This window comes from Engystomops pustulosus, chromosome 2, assembly GCF_040894005.1.
Source record: "Engystomops pustulosus chromosome 2, aEngPut4.maternal, whole genome shotgun sequence".
NCBI lineage: Eukaryota > Metazoa > Chordata > Amphibia > Anura > Leptodactylidae > Engystomops > Engystomops pustulosus.
Genome location: NC_092412.1, coordinates 165,121,024 through 165,144,890, shown reverse-complemented (window position 1 = coordinate 165,144,890; position 23,867 = coordinate 165,121,024). Strand labels below are relative to the sequence as shown.

The following is a 23,867-nucleotide window of genomic DNA, read 5'->3' as shown; positions in this document are numbered from 1 at the left end:
CTGGCATCAGAGGGGTGTATCCTGCTGGGCTGGATACTCCCATGTTCCATGCCTCTTCTCAGCATGTCATATGACAAGGGTGTCATCATTTAAGGTTTGCAATATTGCAATGTTGACCTCATGTATGTATCTAATCACATGAACTCACAGCATGCCTCCATGGAGTTCTACTCGTCCCCATCCTCCATCGAGGCTTTCTGTGATTTCATGTGATCTGATACATACAGGGGGAGGACATTGCAAATGTAACAGGTCCTCAGATTACATCACCATGGTTAGATTACTAAGTGCCCAATTATGTAACAGAGCTCTCTCTCAATGCTCCACACAGCAGCCTATTCTAGTGACAACTGTCAATCAGGAACAAGGAGGCAGAGTAATGCATGTAAAACCTACTCTGCAGGACATATTATCATATGCCATTGGACTGACATCACCATCAGTTGCATATAAGGTTATAAACTGATTATTTTTTTGCCATTTTTTATAAAAAAAAGGAAATAATATTGACATCATGGGACACGCAGGGGCATATAACAGAATGCAAGACGTAACATATAGAAGTAACTGACATACCATAATATAGGTTATAAGCAATCGGTTTCACATAAGGTCAGAAAAATAAGAAGAACAAGGAAAACAAGTAGCCAAATTAGTTGATAAACTAACATCTGGTAAGAACATTGAAGCAGCAATACTAGGCAGTTAAAACAAGGGGGACACATTAAGGGGCATGAGAAAAATATCAGCAAGTTGCTCCAAGAGATTGGAGATGGCTTGTAAGAGTCATCTGCAGCGAAATACCAAAGACTGCATAACCCCTTGCTGCCGAAGCCACTGTCACCTCTGCCCACTGTGAAGCTCTCTGAATGCTTTACTATAGTCCCAGCCTGCAATGATCAGCTGTAAAGTGTCTGTTATGAAGCTTTATTAATAATTCTTGGTCCCATTACAGTAAAAAAATTTTGAACTCCAGTTGTCACCGGGACAAAAATTTTTTTTAGTCTGGATCTACAATTATAAAATATACAGTTTCGACTTACATACAAAACTATGGAATCTATATTGTATGCAACGCGGGGACTGCCTGTATTTATAAAAAAATTCAAAATATTCTACTTATGACACATAGTTATAACACTAAAAATCTTGATAACCTTTTTTTTCCTGACCAATCCTCAGATTTCCCTCCATAATTTAATGAAAGAAATATACACGTTTGCCCACTTGTCATACTTCCGTATTAACAAGTCCAAATCTGAAGCCTTGAATGTCTCTCTCCCAGAACATTCTCGAGGAAACACTGAGCAGGTCATTCAATTTTAAGTGGGCGTCTCAGAATATCACCTATTTAGGGACCCAGCTGACTTATCCAAGCTCTACGCACTAAACTTCCTACCGATACTAGAGAGTACAAGAGGACTGCTCCAGATGGGCCAAAGGAATTTTTCATGGTTTGGTAGATGTGTTTACTGTATCTTTTCCAAGCACTCCCTATCAAATTACCAAAATCGTTATTTACGCTCCCTAAATGCCATCCAGCATAAATTAGTTTCGTCCGGTAAACCTGCCAGAATCAAGTGTACCACCTTGTTTCACTCAAAGACATCAGGGGGTATTGGACTGCCTGACTTCAAAGTCTATCACCTAGCCAGAGCCCAAGATTGGTGCTGTAATTCCAGCTTGAAGCCTTGGATATGTCTGGATCAGTCCTTCACAACAACTCCTTTACACGTGTTACCATGGCTGCTTGCCCTAAAAATACATCCCACAATCAGCCCAACTGTTTCCCATTGCCAGCTGGACATAGTCAGGAAAAGACTACTACCCAAACACTCACCGTTGACGCCAATTTTGGGACACCCTGACTTTCCTCCAGGATGTGAGGAAATTGTATATAAACAATGGAGACGAACGGGCAAATTTAGAACAGAACATTTTAGTAGGGATTCGGCATGGTTAACGACTCAACAACTCATGGAACTAACAGACCCATGCCCGTTAGGAGCGTGGAAAGCCCAGCAGCTACATCATTATGTGACCTCTCTTCCTCCCTGCTCTCAATTCCCAAAAATCAAACCTCATTTGAAAGTCTTTGTTCCAACACAGGGACTGTACGGCACACGGTTTCCTCTTCTTACTCGTGTCTCCTATCCATTCCTGACGTCCCTGGCCCACACAATAGGAAACTGATTTGAATATCTCACTCACACCTGAACAGAAGCTAAAGATACCAGGAAGTAAGGTACAAACTCATGTCCAGTTAGTATAGGGTTCCTACCTGGCTGCACACAATCTTCTCGCTGGCACCCCCTACGTGCTGGAGATGTGGAGAGGAGGAAGGATCCTTCTTTCATATGTTTTGGAGACTTTGTGAGACTGGATCATCCTCTCCTCATCTTTCACCACATTGACGTCTCAACACAGACGTACAAAAGGTCTTTACTGCGTTTCTTAATAATAGCAGCCCGGTCTTGCGTTCTAATACTTTGGAAACAAACCACCCCTCCAACCATAGCTATGTGGATCAACAAAGTGAACCACATCATGCACATGGAAGACCTCACTTCCTCTTTACATGGCACGTATGCCAGATTCAACAAAACCTGGCAGCCATGTATCCTCTTCCAGCAATCTGCCGAGTACAGACAGTTTATGTAGTGGAGAGGTTTCTCCTTCAGTCCTTACTGGCTATTCTTCTTCCCCCCGATCTGGACGTCTCTTTCCTTTGCTTACCCTCCCGCCTTCTCCTTCATCCCTTCCCCCTAAAACCCCATCCATTCTTTATCTTTCTGCTGCTATAGTTAAGTATTGCCTTGGGGAGTCCCTTGTGGACACTTTGCTGAGTCCAAGGACTCCCCCTTGGCCCTGTTCTTTAATATTATAAAAATGGCGGGAGTGCAGGGGAGACTGGAACGTGAGCATGTGAAGGTCATAACTAAAATGATTATATGCAATATGTATCATCATTTGTGATTCATGTTTGACCTGTTGTTTGTAATGTGATAAGGACTGCGTTCCTGTTGTTCTTTTTGTACTCTAGCTACCGATAAAACAAATTAAAGAAAAAAAATAACTTGTGGTTTTTTATGCATCCTCTCATTTTTGTAGCACGTTATGTGGCTTTGAACTTCAGGTGCAATTTTTCACATTTAAAAAAAAAAACCCTGCAAAATCATGGTTTTGAGGGACCTACTAAGTCATTTTGAGAGGCCTAAATAATGGTAAAATGCCATAAATTACCCCATCATAGAAACTACACCCCTTAACGTATGAAAAATCGTATCAAAAAATGAACACATTCTCAGTAGATAAGATACCAATACACTCCACAAAGTTTGATACCCAATTTCTCCAGAGTACGCCAACACCCCATATGTGGTGGTAAACTGCTGGATGGACACATGCCAGGGCATTAAAATGGCAGCTGCAGCATTCAATGCTGATTTGCAATGTAACTTTTTAATGGCTATACAATCTATTTTTTTGAACATATGGGGGCTTATTTTATGCAAGATTAGATGCACTTTACAAATACTTCATTTAAGTGGGTCATTAGCTTATTGATAAGATAACTTTTTAAACTCTTGAATGCATGGAAAAAAAGAAAACCGTGAATTCCGGTTTCCTTTCTTTCTGTATATTTTTCATGGGGCCGTACACCGTACCATAAAAATGATAGGTTATCTTCATTATATAGATCACTACGATTACGGTGTAACCTCATTTATATGGTTTTGAATATATTTTTACAATTTTACTGAAGAAAATCTAATATTGAGAAAATCTCATTTAGAGACATAACTTTAATATTTTTTGGTTGACAGAGCTTGTTTAGGGCTTTTTTTACGTGTTGAGTTATCCTTTTCAGTGGTACCATTTTGGCGCACATAACTTTTTTTTTCGGGTTTTGTTTTTACGGCATTCACAAGCAAGTCCTATAATGTTTCGGATGTAATGATGTCAAATATGTAATTTTTTTTTTTTTGGGGGGGGGGGTACCTTATAAAATGTTTATAGGGAATGTTGGTGTTTAAGGGACTTATACATTATTGAATTACTTTTATTAAAAATAAACTTTGGTCTGCTCTGATAGCTTGTTCAAGCTCTTATTCACTTAACACAGTGTAATACACCGGGAACTCTAGATACTGTGGTGGGAAGTAGAGAGATCAATGGAAGGGGTCAATATCAAGGGATTGGCCTGTCAGATCAACTATAAATCTGCACACCTGATCTAATCTATTTTCAAAAAGACAGTTTTACTATAAAAACTCTTTGGCAATGTGAACAACATTCTCTAAGGGGACATGGCAACGCCAAAAAAAGCATTCCTGATGACATAGTTTCCCTTCATGTATGGATGATATCGGATAGCAACAAACAAGTGTTCAATGAACAGCCAATAAAGCAGGGGGGACAAATGGGAACGCTGCCTGGTGTGGTTGTTAATCGTGAATGGGTAAGAGAGGGTTCCATTCACTCATAGTGTACAGAGGCAGTGTAGAGAGATTGCCTCCATGAGGGGACCAATGCTAGTCTCCTGAAGGAACCCTAAAGTCCACCACATTAAACGCCTTTTCGGCATCAAGTGAGAGCATGAAAAACGGGATGGAGGAGCGTGAGGCGTGGTGTAATAGAGAACATGCTTTGAGTGTGCTGTCCCTGTCTTCTCTAGAGGGAAATAAAGTCTACTTGGTCAGAGTGCACAAGGGGTACGACCAGTTAGGCCAGACAGTTGGCAATTAGCTTGGTGAAGACTCCAACACGACATTAATCTCATGACGTAACACGGTTAATTGTCACGGGATTCCAGTAGGGTCCTCCTAGTAAGAAGGAGAAGAGTAATTAGAGTTTAAACCCAGCCTCTCTTTTTAGTTAAGAGCCATGTTTAATGAGAATACCTCTCAGGTTCGTCTTCAATATTTCTCACTTTATTGCAACGGAGGTAGGGTCAGGTGAGTGTACTGTCATTAAGCCTTGAACATTAAACTGTTTCAGGTCAGGCACAGTCGATCCTGGAGGAGGGATTCATTTAGCCTCCAGTTAAAGTGGCTACGCTGGTCTGGGGTGAGGGACAATGTACAGAACACAGAGGTGTTGTCCAAGAGGAGTATGGACCCAATACTGGTGCCCACAGCGCCCAACAAGAGGTCATGATGAATAAATATGTAATTTAACTTGCTGTATGAGTTGTGGACTAGATAAAAAAAAAGAAAGAAGTCTTTGGCTTTAGGGTGCAGATTTCTCGATGCGTCGCATAGCTGTAGAGAAGTAGGGTCTTTCTAAGTCTATTAATCTTACTAAACAATATGGAGGATTTAACCGAGCATGTATCCAAGAGGGGGTTTATCGCTATGTTTTGGTCTCAACAGAGATCCAGCGAACCCTTAGCAAAAACACATAATTGGTCTAAGGCCTTCATCAGAAAGCTAGTTTGACTAGTATTAGGTGCAAAAAACATTTGCTAAAACGGAGCCCTGAATTTCTCATTTTAGAAAAATTTACCTTGCTCCTGTGTCTTCCTCAACATTCCATTGGACGTCTTAATGAATAAAAACAGGTTTTTGCCTAAGGAATTGGTGCTATGGTAATAGGTGGGATAATACCTAGAATTCATTCAGTGAGCCTTACGATTATGGAAGGTGTATAGGATTTGAGAGGGTTTTCAAGTAGGTCAAGACCTTTGGCATTAAAGGATGCTATCCTCAGAGCGGTCATCGTGGAGTAAATTAGTGATCTATCAGAAAGCCTCTTCGCTCTCTACTGCTCGGAGAGTAGAGAGGAGGGGCGAGGAAAGTTAAAGAGTGGACCAGCCTGGGGGAAAGTAACAAGGCCTAAGCAAAAGTAGTAACAGGTAATGCCTTTAGGCAAATACAAACTGTGATGTGAAAAAAGGCAAAGAAAAAAAAGGCTTTGCCAAAATTCTGCATGGGTTTGTAAATTTTTGAGCACAACTCTAATTACCAAATCCAGCTTGTATTCAGGGTAAGGCTGCGGGGTTGGGGATAGTAGTGACACGTGTAATACACTGATTTGCTAGAAAAGACCTGACATGTGACCCCCCCCCCCCCTCACCACCAGCACAACCACCTTCCTGTGTATTTCTATATATTCTTCACATAGGTTTACTATGGTTCATACACATGTACATTTCTAAAATATTTTTTTATTTTGGACCCTTATAGAGATGTACATGAGCCCTAACAGACATCTAGATGAATCTATAATGAATCTGCAAGATGTTTATGCACTCTTTAAGTTCTTTCAAATTAAATGCAAAATTACATTGTGCTAGCAAAACTCTTGCAACTATGGGTGGCATACAAATAGGAACAATAGTAGAATAGCATTGCAAATTCGCTTTTGCTGATGACTAGCAAAAAAGGAGGGGTGAGGAAAAATAAAACTGTATACAAAAAAAAGATGTTTTCATAGGTGAAACACTAGTGGAATGCCTTCTGAATTAGTTATTGATATTTATGCCCCTACTAATAGTAAAATACTCACTTTTCCATTCTTCAATCTCAAGCTCACGGCTCTCAAAGCTTTGGTCATAAGGATCAGCTACAGGTTCATCATCTGGGTCATGATACTGGCCAAAATAGGGATGGGCTAAAGCTTCTGTTGCAGTGATCCTCTTGTCTGTGTCCAAAACCAGCATTTTCTCAAGTAGATCTACAGCTGTGTGGAGAGTATGGTTAGGTTTGGTGTGTTTTGTCATCTTTTCAAGCTTAAAACTGGCTCCTATTAAATTACATTCAATCATATGATTTAACAATGTTACAAACCTTGAGGGTTGGCTCCCAAAAATACATCCTCAAAATTCATCTTTGGCATATATGGGAGTGAATGGATGTAATTCCGGGCCTGTTATAAAGTGAATAAAAATTATAAATGCAGTACAGACTTAAAATAAAATCTGTATTAAAAAGTTGAGTTTTTTAATTCGAAAACGGGTAATGGCATAACTAAAACGTATCAAAGGACTAGAGTCCTGTAAAAATATGGTTGTGTTCCAAAACAGAAATTCATAAATCTAGAAAATTAACAGCCAAGTAAATAACTGCCTGTAGAAAGGAACATTAATATATCTCTAAGCTAGGCTCATAACCAACAAGAGCCTTGTACAAATACAGGCTTAGGTACCGTATATTCCGGCGTATAAGACGACTTTTGAAGACAGAAAAATCGTCTGTCTTCTCTGGGGTTGTCTTATACACCGGTAATCCCGACCGCCCGCCGTGTACTCACGGCGGCGGTCGGGTCCCGGTGCATGGAGAGGGCTCACGGGCTGAGCCCTCTCCATAGCCGGTAAGTCTTTGCTGCATATTGCTAGCACCAATCGCGGGTGTTTTCACAGCGATGGCTGCCGGCAGCCTCAAAAAGACATCGGGGCGCATACTCACCCTCCGTTGGACCCGATGTCTGCGCGGCTCGTCTTCAGTCTTCCGCGCCGTCTTCTTTCTTCTGCTGGGCGCAGCCATGTTTTCCCCGGGGAAGAGTATATAAGTTTATTTTTTTTTTAATGCTGGGCTGGGCTGTATACTACTGGGGGCTGTGCTGTATACTACTGGGGGCTGTGCTGTATACTACTGGGGGCAGTGCTGTATACTACTGGGGGCTGTGCTGTATGCTACTGGGGGCTGTGCTGTAATGGTAATGTTGTTGTTGTATGCCTTATGTTTATGAGAGACAGTTTTCCTGCTATATACCTGCAATGTCATAAGAATTTAAATTAAAAAAAGGACCATGTTAAATTCAAATGTTTTTTTTTAAATTTTTACCGGTGTTTTGTATGCGTTGGAAAAGGGGTAGTCTTATACAGCGAATATATCTTAAACTCTATATTTTAAACAGGAAAGTAGGGGGGTCGTCTTATATACCAGGTCGTCTTATACGCCGGAATATACGGTACCTCCTAAAGAACCAGCTATATATCAACCACCCTAGTCTTGTATATTGGGGTGAGGAGACATGAGGGGGTTAGATTGTATCACCTCGCTGGTTATGAGTTGTAAGGGATTCCACCCCCATAGGAGGACCTACTGAAAGTGCAAGAATGGAGCTAAAGTCAGGGTGTAAACCTCTAAGGCTTCCATTGATGTGTATTGATAACTCTTATTACAACTCATAACCAGCGAGGTGATAGAATCTAACCCTCTCATGTCTCCTCACCCCAATACACAAGACTAGGGTGGTTGATATATAGCTGGTTCTTTAGGAGGTACCTAAGCCTGTATTTGTACAAGGCTCTTGTTGGTTATGAGCCAAGCTTTTTAATAATATTAGAATAAAGAGATATTTTAATGTTCCTTTCTACAGGCAGTTATTTATTTGGCACGCATGTGTTTTCAAATGCATCACAACAGCTGAGAAGAGGAAATTTGCCAAAATACATTGTTGTCAACATTGCATTTACAAAGCGCATGTGTTTATGAGTCTTGTTAATTACATCTTGTTATGCTGTGAATTTCCCCACTGTGGGACTAATAAAGGATTATCTTATCTTATCTTATCTTAACAAACACAATTAATATTGCATGCATTTTATAAATAGAATGTTGACAGAAATGTATTTAGGAAAATCTCATCTTCTCACCAGTTGTGAAGCATTTAAAAAACGTATGCATTAACGCCATGTGTGAACACACCCTAAAGTGCATGGAAGCCCTGCATCCAGTAAGCTTGCATGGCAGCTAAAAAATGGAGTCATCTATATCCAATTCCATCCTGAGTGTACAGCGCTGAAGAAGCTAATGGCAAAAATGGAAGACGCAATTACGGCTGAGCACTTACAAATGTTTTTACAGTATCACTAGATCTCAGATTCTTTCTACTCAATACATGGTGAATAGATTTATATTATTTTAAGAATACATATGTACTCAAGTGTAACAAAATAAATATATCTACCAGATATACTTGTGTATAAACCGAGATTTTCAGCACAAAAAAATGTGCTGAAAAATCTTACCTTACGGCTTATACACGAGTCAATTAAAAAAAAAAAAATAATACTCACCCTCCGGCACCCGGATCCTCGGCGGCGGCTCCCGCTTCTCTCTGCATTCTTCACTAGCCGGCAGTCGCGTCCATGCAAGCTGCTGGCGGGCCCACACTATGATGCGGCAGTGTCGCCGCCGATGACGTCATCGGCGGCGACACTGCCGCATCATAGTGCGCGCCCGCCGGCAGCTTGCATGGACGCAACTGCCGGCTAGTGAAGAATGCAGAGAAGCCGCCGCCGAGGATCCGGGAGCCGCCGCCTACTGCCAGCTAGTGAAGTATGCAGAGAAGCCGCCGCCGAGGATCCGGGAGCCGCCGCCGAGGACCGGGAGCCGTGCCGAGTATTAAAGGGGAGTATCGTCGGAGGGTGAGTATTAAGTTTATTTTTTTTTATTAGCTTGGCATACTTGGGGCAGAGCAGGCTGTATACCACTTGGGGCAGGGCAGGCTGTATACCACTTGGGGCAGGGCAGGCTGTATACCACTTGGGGCAGGGCAGGCTGTATACCACTTGGGGCACGCTGTATAGTACTTTGGGAAGGGCAGGCTGTATACTACTTGGGGCAGGGCAGGCTGTATACTACACCCTCGGCTTATACTCGAGTCAGTAATTTTTCCCAGTTTTGGTGGTAAAATTAGGAGTCTCGGCTTATACTTGGGTCGGCTTATACTCGAGTATATACGGTAAGTATAAATCAATGGCAAAGATACAATTTCAAAATCTAAAACGAATACATACATATATACACTACCGTTCAAAAGTTTGGGGTCACCCAGACAATTTTGTGTTTTATATGAAAACTCATACTTTTATTTTTGAAATGAGATGCAAAATGAACAGAAAATATAGTTTATGCATTGACCAGGTTTGAAATATATATTTTTTCATTTGAAATAATAATAATGCTTTGGGTCATTGTCCTGTTGTAGGATGAAATTGGCTCCAATCAAGCAATGTCCACAGGGTATGGTATTATTAAGGTAAACCTAGCTGATAGATCAAATCCTGTCATTTCTACTTGTCCTATTTTCCTAAAAGCATTGTGTGATAATAATATTACTCCTCCACAGTTTGTTTGATATATATATATATATATATTTTTTTCTTTGTGTTTCATTCTGCCTGTTATAAATCATTAGGCTCCATTTGTTTAAGACCAGCCAGAAGATGAGCCTGGCAGGGTGGTTATAAAACCCCAGGGAGTCTATGCTTGATCAGAGAAGCATGGTCTTCTAAGTGGTAAAATTAACACCTTTCGGCCAAAGTAGTCTAGCTTGTGGGGGATGAAAAGAAGCCACAGACTGCATGTTTTTCCCTCCAAATTCAGACAAAGGGGAATATCATAGCTGTCCATAACTGGGACATAATTCATAATTATAGGTCCCAAGTTACACAGGACAGTTATGGGGTCTAGACACACTTCTGGACCGAAAATCAGAACATTAGCTGCAATGGAAGGCAGCCAATAGCAGAACACCCCTGATATTAGGCTAAGACACCCCGAGTTTGGTATGGGGTTAATGGGAATAACATGCCCGTTTGGTTGGAAGCCATGGCACAATTGTGCCATCTCCCAATCAAAAGTTATGGGGTTCTGATAAAAACCCAGACCCAAAAGTAGCTCACTGATGGGAGGGGGATAGAAAAATCCCCCTCACAGTGGCATCACAGCCAGGGGTGGGGGTCAAAAAATCACCTGGGCTTAAATTAATGAAGCAGCCACATAGCAGTGTTCAGACTGAGTGACTCTAGAAGGCTGATATGACAATAGAAGGCTGGATCGATGCTTATGCCCTGTCCTCGGGCCAAAGAATTTCTTCCTATTCCACTAGCAAGAATTTTTTTTGTTTCTTCTTCCATAACTGTTTGTAAGTATTGTATGTGTATTGTTTTAATCCTTTTTTCATTTTATCTGACAATTTAATTCTTTGAGTGTACTGCATTTTTATGTAAATTAAAACTTTTTAATAAGCCTCTGCTTGTAGCCTTAAAGAATCTGAGTCTCTAAAGGGAATCACGTTACCAGAGGTCATTATTAGCATAGTCCATGTAGTAAGCGATTGCAGGTTCTGTGTGAGTTTATAATTGTAATATAGTGTAAGTAGTGAGTGCATGTGCTGAGTTATCATCAGGGTGCATTGTCTGTGTGGTTGAGGTGCCTACGGCCTTCTTTGCATAAGTAACTCGTGGGTGGTGGCAGTGCGGATTCTGTGGAGTAAATTTAGTGTAAGGACGCCATTTTGTGGAAGTGGGCGGAGCTTAAGGGCTAAATTCTGGGACTCCATAGAGTAGTTATCCCAGTGGGTGAACTCCGGTGAGTCGGGTTCGTGACAGATTGGTGGCATAGCGGTGGGATAGTGTATAATTTTTTATTACACTGTTAAGGCTTTAAGTGTTTGGTTTAAGCAATTAACCCTTTCACTTAAGGGCTGTCGTATTCCTAATACTACAGTCCACAAGCAAGAGACTCAGTGCACTCAAAACTTGTCAGTCAATATACATACGTGCAAAACAGTTCCCCTCCCCCTCTTTTCTTATCTATCTTTTGTTTGCTAACTTGAGACCACTGCTAAGATGGCAGAGGTATACAGAAACAGATCCAAGGCTGATCTGCTGACTTTCTGTGCGGAGAGAGGGCTAATAACAACGGGCCAGAACAAGGCGGAGATAATTCTAACGCTGGTGGCGTTTGATTTGCAGTCCCATCCTTCTGCAGAACCGGACCAGGGACCTCAAGCCTCAGAGGAACCGATAGGAGATGTCCTGCAGCAACCGGCTGGGCATGGCGGCGCCAGCGGTATAGACACTACTTTTTCTCTAATTCTCCAGCAGATCGGTGACTGTGATCCTAGCCTTAGGATACAGCTGTTGATGCAAGAACGGGAGAGACAGGCAGCCCGAGAAGCTGCCCGAGAAGCTGCCCAAGCAGAGCGTGAATTTGCTGAACGCCAAACAGCGCTGGAAGCTGCCAGAGCAGAGAGGGCGGCTGAGGAACGTAGACGTGAGTTTGCTGAACGCCAAGCAGAGCGGGAGCATGAGCTGCAGATGGCCCAGATACAGCTCCAACAACAGCAAATAACTTCACCATCATCACAGAGTGAGTCCGTGAACAGTGTTTCTTTTAGGCCCTGCCTGGATCGTTTTCCCTTCCTGGAGAATGATGGGGACCTGGATGTCTTTTTGCAAGGATTTGAGAGGGTCTGCAGGCAATTTCAACTGCCGCCTGCTGAATGGGCCCGATACCTTACCCCTGGACTTAAAGGCAAAGCACTGGAGGCGTTTGTAGCCTTACCTGCCTCTGTGGAGCACGATTATGAGGCTATCAAAAGGGCTCTGAAACAGCGTTTTAACCTCACTCCAGAGGTATACAGGGAGCGTTTCCGTACTGTCAGGCGGACAGATACGGATAGCTATGCCGAGTTTGCCAGGAAACTGCTAAACCTGGTGAAACAATGGTCCAGAGGATGGGGTGTGACCACTCTAGAGGAGATGGATGACCTGATCGCCATGGACCAATTTATTCACACCTGTACAGCGGAGGTGCGACAGTTCATACGAGAACGGGAGCCAAAATCCTTGGAAAAGGCTGCCCAGCTGGCAGATGTGTTTGCTGCCAGCAGAGTGCCCGAGGCACGGAAACCTGCAGCTGCAGGATGGAAGGGGGGTAAGCCCCCTGTTAACTCTTCTACAGTTTCCCACAAAGCTTCTGGGGCATCCCCTTCTTCGTCATTTAAGCCAGCGGAAGACCAACGCAGGTGTTTTGTTTGCAACCGATCGGGGCACATCAGCATTACATGCCCAGAGAAGAGGAAGACCACCCCTTTGCCCAAACCAACATCGTCTTCACCATCTGTTTTGTTTGTGGGTGGGAGTAAGCGGGTGGTTGGTGACAACCTACACGAGGTTACTGTGGGTGACAATGTCACAATGGGGTTGAGGGATACCGGTGCAGAGATGACCCTTGTGCACCCCACACTTGTCAAGCCGGAGGATCTCATCCCAGGACGGACTCTTACAGTTGCTGGAGTTGGAGGCCTCACCCCTGCATTGCCCATGGCCCGGGTGTACCTGGATTGGGGGGCGGGGAGAGGGATGACAGACGTGGGTGTAACGGATAAAATTCCCACCAATGTGTTGCTGGGGACCGACCTGGGGCGTCTGGTCTCTAGATATGTAATCCAGGATGCCGATGAGGACACAGGCATCCCTGGTGCCCCACGTGAGTTAACATCTGATATTGTTGGGACTATGCCTACTGTAGACTATGACGATGATGCATCATGTCATATTGTTGAAATGTGTAGTAACCATTTACCTGTTTCTAACCTAGCTTCTAATGCCATAGACCATGAATGTGAACATAGTAATGATGTAGAGTTTAACTGTGTTAATAATGTGGCTAAGAGTGGTAGTATGTTAACACCCACAGCTCTGCGCCAAAAGCTGGAGTGTGGTGTGTCCGTGTCCGCTGTAACTCGCAGTCGGAGTCTTCAGGAAGCTCACCGTTGCCTGAGTCCTGAACCTCCTGCTGTCCGGGTTACAGAGGAACAGGAGCAGACTGACAGCCTGTCACCAGTGGCTGAGACCAGTCAAGGGGTTAAACTATTAACCAGTACAGAGTCAGAGCGTCGCCAGTTTCTGGACGCCCTGCACTCAGATGAGAGTCTACACAAGCTACGTGAGAGGGCTGGTCAGACCCCTGAGGAGGGGGACAAGGAATGTATTACATGGGACCAGGGTAGGCTATATAGACAGAGCCTTCACACTGACCCCCAGCAGGATGTATCCCTTGATAGGCAACTGGTGGTACCTCGCCTTTTCTGGGAGCAGCTTTTGAGAGTTGCCCACGAGATACCACTAGCAGGCCATCTGGGGAAAAGTAAAACCAGAAGTCGACTGAAGCCGAATTTCTATTGGCCCAATATGGGGAATGATGTGGCGGAATATTGCCGTTCCTGTATAGTATGTCAAAGGGTGGGGAAGGCCGGCCAGGTCCAGCGAGCACCCCTCATCCCTTTACCCATAATTGAGGAGCCTTTCCAGAGAATTGCTGTTGACATTGTAGGCCTTGTGAATGTCACCAGCAGCTCAGGTAAACGCTTCATCCTGACGGTTGTGGATTATGCCACACGTTACCCAGAGGCCGTGGCATTGTCATCCATCCGGGCTGACAAGGTGGCAGATGCCACCTCACTATATTCTCCTCACTATATTCTCTCGTGTAGGGTTCCCCAGAGAGATGCTCACAGATCAGGGGACCCAGTTTATGTCTCACCTTATGCAGTGCCTCTGTAAGAAAATACAGATGCAGCACTTGGTAGCCAGTCCTTATCACCCGCAGACCAATGGACTCTGCAAACGGTTTAATGGGACCCTCAAACAGATGCTCCGGACGTTTGCGGATACCCATGGGAAGGACTGGGATCGTTATCTACCACACCTGCTATTCGCTTACAGAGGGGTACCGCAGGCATCGACTGGATTCTCTCCCTTTGAGCTTCTCTATGGCAGGAAGGTACGAAACCCACTAGATCTCATGAAGGAGTCATGGGAGGGAGAATTAGGGTCACCAGAGCTCTCTGTAGTTGACTATGTTCTGAAGTTCAGGCACAGACTGCAGGCATTGACAGGGATGGTGCAGGAGAACCTGACTCAAGCCCAGGCCGACCAGAAACGGTGGTATGACAGGAACGCCAGGGAGAGAGTGTATGAGGTGGGCCAGAAGGTGTGGGTCCTGATCCCCACCACTCAAAACAAACTCCAAGCTGCGTGGGAAGGCCCGTATCCCATTCATCAACGCCTAAATGACGTGAACTATGTAGTCACGATCGACCATGTTCGCAAGAAGCACAAGGTTTTTCATGTCAACATGATCAAGGCTCATCATGATAGGGATACGTGCGTCCTGCCAGTTTGCAGTATACCAGAGGAGGGAGAAAGGGCCTTGCCTGACTTCCGCACAGGAATCCGCACAGGAGGGAGGGTCCATTGAGGATGCCATAGTCAGCGCCCAGCTGTCTGGATCTCAGAAATCCCAGCTGAGAGAGACACTCAACCCATACCTTGACATTTTCACCGGTAAACCAGGAAAAACCCCACTAGCCTTTCATCATGTAGACACGGGAGAACACCCACCAGTCAGACAGGGTGCCTATCGGGTTTCTACAGAAGTAAGGGCTGACATTAAGAGGGAGGTGGAGGAAATGCTGGGACTGGGGGTGATCCAAGAGTCTCAAAGTGCGTGGGCATCACCTGTGGTGCTTGTCCCCAAAAAGGACAAGACCACACGCTTCTGTGTGGACTACAGGAAGCTGAACAGCATCACAGTTTTTGACGCTTACCCAATGCCCCGCATAGATGAGCTTTTGGATCAACTCGCCAGCGCCCAGTATATCACCATCATGGATTTAAGTAGGGGGTATTGGCAGATTCCCATGACAGTGGAGGCGCAGGAAAAGTCCGCCTTCATCACCCCCTTTGGACTATATGAGTTTAAAGTCATGCCCTTTGGCATGAAGAATGCCCCTGCCACATTCCAGCGCTTGGTGAACAAACTGCTAAGTAAGTCTGAAGGGTTTGCTGTGGCATACCTGGATGATATTGCAGTGTTTAGCCAGACATGGGAGGAGCACTTGACACACCTGTCACAGGTGCTCAAGCGCCTCCGGGAAGCCGGTCTCACCATCAAGCCTGGGAAGTGTCAGATAGGCATGTCTGAGGTGCAATACCTAGGACACCTGGTAGGTGGGGGACACTTAAGCCCGAGCCAGGGAAAGTAGAGGCGATTGCAAATTGGTCTACCCCCAAAACGAAGAAACAGGTGATGTCATTTCTAGGAACAGCTGGGTACTACCGTAAGTTCGTCCCTAACTACAGTACCCTGGCCAAGCCCCTCACAGACCTCACAAAGAAGAAAGTACCACAGGTAGTCAGCTGGACTGCCGATTGTGAGCGGTCCATGGCGGCTCTGAAATTGGCTCTGACTAGCTCTCCAGTCTTACAGAGTCCAGATTTCAGCCGCAAGTTCATAGTCCAGACTGACGCCAGCGCCTATGGCTTGGGTGCGGTACTCAGCCAGGTCAACCCAGAGGGAGATGAGCACCCCATCCTATACCTAAGCAGGAAACTCTTACCCAGGGAGGTGGCCTATGCCACCATAGAAAAAGAATGCCTTGCCATTGTGTGGGCCCTACAGAAACTACAGCCCTACTTATATGGCCGAAAGTTCACCGTGGTAACGGACCACAACCCTCTCCGTTGGCTTCACCGGGTATCTGGGGATAACGGAAAGCTGCTGAGATGGAGTCTAGGCCTACAGCAATATGACTTTACCATTCAACACAAGAAGGTGTCAGGCATGGTCTGCCTTTCCTCATTTAGTTTGCCTTGCCCTCAAGTTTGCCCTCAGTTAAGATGGTGGATGTTGTCTCAACCGGGTGCCATCTTACTTCCTGTTTGGTATATATTTCCTGTCCTGCTCAGTAGACATTGCTTGAGTATTGTGTATAGCTCCTGCTTGGACAGTCCTCTTGCTTGGAACTCCTTCTCCGGATTGTTCCTCCCTTCTGCTTGCTGAACTACTCCTCCCAGATTGTTCTCCTGGCTTTTGCAAGTTCTGATTACCTGCCTGTTGTAGTACTACTGTTTCCCAGTCTGCTCGCTGCACCTCCTGTGTCCACCCTTGGTGCTTCCAGTGTCCTGTCTAGTCCCTGCTATTGGATTCCAGCAATATATCACCAGTATCGTGACAGGATACTCAAGCCCTAAAGATGGAGTCCGCCGGGACTGGAAACTTGGAGGTTCATATTAAACAACTCCAAACTACTGTGACTAATATGCATACTGAGATGCAGACTTTCAAAAATGCATATGATGCCTTTAAAGGACAGTCCAATCACAACACCCAGGTTTATGGACAAGCAATTCAAGATCTACGCAATACTGTGCAGACGCTGTCTGATCGGATAGCCCATTTGGAGAATCAGACTACACCACAGATCCCAGCAGCTACAACAGTGCCTAAATTGCCACCATTCAGATTTGGTGGAGACCGCGACAAATTCCGGGGATTCCTCAACCAGTGTCGCTTATACTTTGCTGCAAATCCTACTCTGTTTCCTACGGACAAATCTAAAGTCTTGTGTATAATTATGTTGTTGACACATAAAGCCATCGCTTGGGCAAATCCATTAATTGAGACTGAAGATGCCCGGCTGAACAACTTAGAGTACTTCATCGATGCCATGAGTCAGATGTTTGATGACCCCAATCGTGCTGCCACAGCTGAAGCATCATTACTAGCCTTACGCCAGGGCAGACGCCCAGTCACTGAATATGCAATGGATTTCAAGAGGTGGGCTATCGACACTGATTGGAATGATGCAGCAAAATTATCTTTTTTCAGAAAAGGGCTATCTAGCTCCTTAAAAGATGAACTTGCTCGTGCAGAGGCCCCCGTAGAATTGGATGCCTTTATTAACCATTGCATTCGAATTGACACCCGACTGTCTGAACGAAGACAAGAGAGATGGGCTACCTGGAATCATGATATTAATCAACCTTCCTCTCTCCCTGTCTCTATCTCCAGGGAACCCCAAAGGAAAATTTCCCGGGAACCAGTGAGTGAGCCTATGCAAGTAGATTCCGTATCTCGAAGGGAAAGCAGTGACCGAAGGGAGCGTAGGCTGCGGGAGAACTTGTGCCTTTACTGTGGGAAGTCTGACCACTTCCTTATCAACTGCCCTAGCCGCCCACGGAAGTTTGTAGCAGCCCTTGCGGATCCTGACTTTTCTGAGGTGGAATCAACTGCTTCTGAAGCTGAATTACCTGAGAATACAGTAATCCATTCCATTTCTTCAGTGGCTCCTCATATTAAGAAAGAGAATAAAGACTCCCATTGTTTTCTGCGAATCAAGCTTCTGATTAATTCTCAGTGGATACCCACCTCTGCTATGGTGGATTCCGGAGCTAGTGGCAACTTCATGGACCTCTCTTTTGCTTTGAAGCATGGGGTAAAGTGTTGTAAAAAACTTTCACCCATGGTAATGGAGACTGTGGATGGTTCTCCACTGAGTTCAGGGCCAGTGGATCAAGAAACAGAGCCACTTGAAGTCATTATAACACCCCATCACCGTGAAGTTCTACCATTTCTATTGATTTCATCTCCACATTTTCCGGTTATCCTAGGTTTGCCCTGGTTACAGGCACAGAATCCTGTTATCAACTGGGAAACTAAGGAAGTATGTTTCCCAACAGGTGATTCTCCTCTGGCACACCAGTCTGAACAAAGTCGTGAGAAGTCAGTACAGGATGTCAAGACAAAAGAATTACCTCTTGTATACAAGGAATTTGCAGATGTCTGTGACAAACAAAATGCAGATAAACTCCCTCCACATCGACCATATGATTGCCCCATAGAGTTGCTTCCTGGTGCATCTATACCTTTTGGAAACATCTACCCTTTGGCAGGCCCAGAACTACAGGCCCTTAAGGACTATATAGAAGAGAATCGAGCTAAAGGGTTCATCCGTCCATCTTCCTCGCCAGCAGGGGCTCCCATATTCTTTGTAAAGAAAAAAGATGGCTCACTAAGACCGTGCATCGACTACCGTGAGCTAAATAAAATTACTATTAAAAACCGTTATCCTTTACCACTGATCCCCGAGCTTCTAGAGAGAGTACGACATGCTAAAATCTTCACCAAATTAGACCTACGTGGTGCCTATAATTTAGTCCGCATAAGACCCGGGGATGAATGGAAGACAGCTTTCAGATCACGTTATGGACACTTTGAATATCTCGTTATGCCCTTTGGCTTATGTAATGCCCCAGCCACCTTCCAACATCTTGTCAATGATATTTTCAGAGATCTTCTGGACCAGTTTGTAGTTATCTACCTAGACGATATCTTGATCTTTTCCAACTCGGTGGAAGAACATCAACATCATGTGATGCTCATTTTAGAAAGATTAAGAAAAAATCATCTCTACATTAAGATTGAAAAATGTGAATTCCATCAGACTGAGATCCAATTCCTCGGCTACATAATTTCGCCTCACGGATTGCAGATGGACCCCAGCAAGATCAAAGCAATTATTGACTGGCCTACTCCTAAGAACTTGAAGGACGTACAACGTTTTATAGGTTTTGCCAATTTTTATAGACGTTTTATTAAAAATTTCTCAGAAGTAATCGCCCCTATCACACAGCTGACTAAGAAAAAGAACGTTTTTACATGGTCTTTTGAAGCACAGGAATCCTTTTCTCGGCTAAAATCCAAATTTACGACAGCTCCTATATTAGTTCATCCCGATCCAGAACTTGCTTTCATCATAGAAGTAGATGCTTCAGACTGCGCCATAGGAGCTATTCTGTCACAGAGAAGAGGAGAGAAAAGCTTATTGCACCCCTGTGCTTATTTTTCCCAACGCTTATCACCTGCTGAAAAGAATTATGATGTGGGGAACAAAGAATTGCTAGCCATCATTGCAGCCTTTAAGGAATGGAGACATCTTCTTCAGGGAGCCTCACAGCAAATAATAGTTCTGACTGACCACCGTAACTTGGAATTCATGAGATCTGCCAAGTGTTTGTCCCCTCGTCAAGCTCGTTGGAGTCTGTTTCTCAATCAATTTAATTTTGTGATCTCATATAGGCCTGGTTCCCGTAATGGTAAAGCTGATGCTTTGTCCAGAATATTCTCCAATGACTCTTCTACAGTTCCACCAAAGACCATCCTTCCTGAATCTAATTTTGTTGGAGTAATTCATAATAAAGACTTGCTTGAAGAAATACGAGTAGCCTATGACACCGACACTTTGTTATCTCGACCACCAGATGACTTACATTTAATGCTTAAAAACAAGATGTGGACTCATGGGCAACAGCTGTATGTACCCGAAACAGTAAGATTAAAGATTCTACAATTAGTCCACGATTCAAAATTAGCTGGTCACAGAGGAGTACAGAAGACCCAAGAATTCTTAGCCCGTTTCTTCTGGTGGCCCAGTTTTAAAGGGGATGTAAGAAAATATGTCAAGTCCTGTGATATTTGCGCCAGATGCAAGACACCACGTTCCTCACCCACAGGCTTATTACAGCCTTTGGCAGTCCCCTCTCGTCCCTGGGGTTCTATATCTATGGACTTCATTGTAGATCTACCCCCTTCTAAAGGTAAAGATACTATCCTGGTAGTAGTGGACCGGCTCACCAAAGCTGCACATTTCATTCCATGTACGGGTCTACCTTCTGCGAAACACACCGCTGATTTAGTAGTCCATAATGTGTTCCGTCTTCATGGAGTCCCTGATGAAGTTGTCTCGGATCGTGGAGTGCAATTTACATCAAAATTTTGGCGAAGTTTTTGCAAGGCACTTGATATCAGAATCAATTTATCAACCGCATTTCATCCTCAGTCTAACGGGCAGACGGAACGCACAAATCAGACTCTTGAACAGTATCTCCGGTGTTATATTTGCCATTTGCAAGATGACTGGATAGATCTGCTCCCAATTGCTGAGTTTTCCTATAACAACACTCAAAACGCTTCCACCAAACAAACTCCCTTTTTTGCAAATGTAGGCTATCATCCAAATATCCTTCCAAAATTTCCCACCATGGCATCTATTCCTGCGGTAGAGGAAAGGATTTCTATGCTACAGCAAAATTTGGAATTATTGAAAAGAACACTAGAGACCGCCCAAGACAATTACAAGAAGACTGCAGATAAGCACCGTAGACCAGCACCAGTTTTTAAGATTGGGGATAAGGTATGGCTGTCCACCAGAAATCTGAAACTTAAGGTTCCTTCATCAAAACTGGGACAGAAATTTGTCGGACCTTACAAGATTATGGGGATAATTAGTCCAGTAGCTGTTCGACTCAAACTCCCGCAATTTATGAAGATTCATCCTGTTTTCCATGTATCTCTTTTAAAGCCTGTCATACCCAATCCTTTTCCGGAACGAGAACTTCCTCCTCCCAATACTGTGGAGATAGACGGAGAAGAACAGTTTGTGGTGGAGAAAATCTTGGACTCAAGAATTTTTAGGAACCGCCTACAGTATCTTATTAAGTGGCAAGGTTATGGACCTGAAGAGAATTCCTGGGAACCTGTGAATAATGTTAATGCTCCTAGACTGATCAAACAGTTTCATCAAAGACATCCTAATAGGCCGAATCAAGTGCCGTCCAGAGGCCGCTGTTGAGGTGGGAGTAATGTCAGGCATGGTCTGCCTTTCCTCATTTAGTTTGCCTTGCCCTCAAGTTTGCCCTCAGTTAAGATGGTGGATGTTGTCTCAACCGGGTGCCATCTTACTTCCTGTTTGGTATATATTTCCTGTCCTGCTCAGTAGACATTGCTTGAGTATTGTGTATAGCTCCTGCTTGGACAGTCCTCTTGCTTGGAACTCCTTCTCCGGATTGTTCCTCCCTTCTGCTTGCTGAACTACTCCTCCCAGATTGTTCTCCTGGCTTTTGCAAGTTCTGATTACCTGCCTGTTGTAGTACTACTGTTTCCCAGTCTGCTCGCTGCACCTCCTGTGTCCACCCTTGGTGCTTCCAGTGTCCTGTCTAGTCCCTGCTATTGGATTCCAGCAATATATCACCAGTATCGTGACAGAAGGGCAGTGAACATGGGAATGCGGACGGGTTGTCACGGCAGGGAGAGCCGGCGGACAATGGCTTGGGATATTGATTAGAATATCCAAATCCCATGCCATATCTCTGGAGGGAGGTGTGATAATAATATTACTCCTCCACAGTTTGTTTGATATATATATATATATATATATTTTTTTTTTTTTTCTTTGTGTTTCATTCTGCCTGTTATAAATCATTAGGCTCCATTTGTTTAAGACCAGCCAGAAGATGAGCCTGGCAGGGTGGTTATAAAACCCCAGGGAGTCTATGCTTGATCAGAAAAGCATGGTCTTCTAAGTGGTAAAATTAACACCTTTCGGCCAGAGTAGTCTAGCTAGTGGGGGATGAAAAGAAGCCACAGACTGCATGTTTTTCCCTCCAAATTCAGACAAAGGGGAATATCATAGCTGTCCATAACTGGGACATAATTCATAATTATAGGTCCCAAGTTACACAGGACAGTTATGGGGTCTAGACACACTTCTGGACCGAAAATCAGAACATTAGCTGCAATGGAAGGCAGCCAATAGCAGAACATCCCTGATATTAGGCTAAGACACCCCGAGTTTGGTATGGGGTTAATGGGAATAACATGCCCGTTTGGTTGGAAGCCATGGCACAATTGTGCCATCTCCCAATCAAAAGTTATGGGGTTCTGATAAAAACCCAGACCCAAAAAGTAGCTCACTGATGGGAGGGGGATAGAAAAATCCCCCTCACAGTGACATCACAGCCAGGGGTGGGGGTCAAAAAATCACCTGGGCTTAAATTAATGAAGCAGCCACATAGTAGTGTTCAGACTGAGTGACTCTAGAAGGCTGATATGACAATAGGAGGCTGGATCGATGCTTATGCCCTGTCCTCGGGCCAAAGAATTTCTTCCTATTCCACTAGCAAGAATTTTTTTTGTTTCTTTTTCCATAACTGTTTGTAAGTATTGTATGTGTATTGTTTTAATCCTTTTTTCATTTTATCTGACAATTTAATTCTTTGAGTGTACTGCATTTTTATGTAAATTAAAACTTTTTAATAAGCCTCTGCTTGTAGCCTTAAAGAATCTGAGTCTCTAAAGGGAATCACGTTACCAGAGGTCATTATTAGCATAGTCCATGTAGTAAGCGATTGCAGGTTCTGTGTGAGTTTATAATTGTAATATAGTGTAAGTAGTGAGTGCATGTGCTGAGTTATCATCAGGGTGCATTGTCTGTGTGGTTGAGGTGCCTACGGCCTTCTTTGCATAAGTAACTCGTGGGTGGTGGCAGTGCGGATTCTGTGGAGTAAATTTAGCGTAAGGACGCCATTTTGTGGAAGTAGGCGGAGCTTAAGGGCTAAATTCTGTGACTCCATAGAGTAGTTATCCCAGTGGGTGAACTCCGGTGAGTCGGGTTCGTGACACATTGTAACAGAGAATACATTTTAAGATGGCGCCAACATCGTGGCCATCATAACCAAAACATCGAGGCTAAAGGAATGTGGGCGTGATGTGAACATGACGTCGATGTGCAACAGCAGGGAAGTTCTCCAATCAAGATACTACATGAGCTGGGAATTCTCCTCCTCCTTCTGCTTTTTGCCTAATTTTTATATAGTTTTGCGAAACCAAATAAACCTGCGCAGTGCTGATTTTTGCCCTTGGCATTAGCAAATCTTGCATCAGCAATTTGTCATCCTTTGCATGCTTATTGATTAGAAACACGCAGCCAACGCACACTAAAAGAGGATATCTTAAATCCTATCTCAACAGTTGGAGGCACTGCTGAGCAGAACCAGGAAGCCCCCTTGTTCCAGGCACCATTTGCAGCCTCGAGGGTCACCACTTCCCGACCGGGACTGATCAACCCAGATCACGGTAAGTTTTAGATTACATATGTTAACCTGTGACTCGAGGGGTGTTGATACCTGTGGCTGTAGACAGCTGGGATTGGAGGGTAAATACGTATAGCCACCTGGTGTCCTGCGCGGGGTCTGAATTGTTAGACACTTTTGTGTAAAATTGAAACAAGTGCCTTGGCTGCTGCGTGTAAGCGCTGGCTGAGCCAGAACATAAAGGGAGGGGGAGGACATTCCAAGGTCACACAAGATACTGAGAGGAATGGAGAGAGAGACAGCAGGGAAAAGCAGGCACAGGATAAGTGTCTGGGGTTCTGATATAGAAGGCCAGGATACTGGATAATAGGCCGGGTGTCAGGGAAATTGACAAGGATTGAGATCAATAAGG

The 23,867-nt window shown here is 44.2% G+C and overlaps 1 protein-coding gene across 4 annotated transcripts in view; it reads right to left on the bottom strand.

Annotated features, from left to right (window-relative positions):
* LOC140118847 (mitogen-activated protein kinase 14) overlaps nucleotides 1-23,867 on the bottom strand; it is a 337,108-nt gene that overhangs the window by 58,299 nt on the left and 254,942 nt on the right. For all 4 annotated transcript variants that reach the window (XM_072137220.1, XM_072137218.1, XM_072137219.1 and 1 more), the window contains 2 exons: nucleotides 6,792-6,870; nucleotides 6,511-6,684 (listed from right to left, as the gene is read on the bottom strand). In XM_072137220.1, the coding sequence (XP_071993321.1) occupies nucleotides 6,511-6,684; nucleotides 6,792-6,870 (253 nt within the window). The remainder of the gene's footprint in view (nucleotides 1-6,510; nucleotides 6,685-6,791; nucleotides 6,871-23,867) is intronic.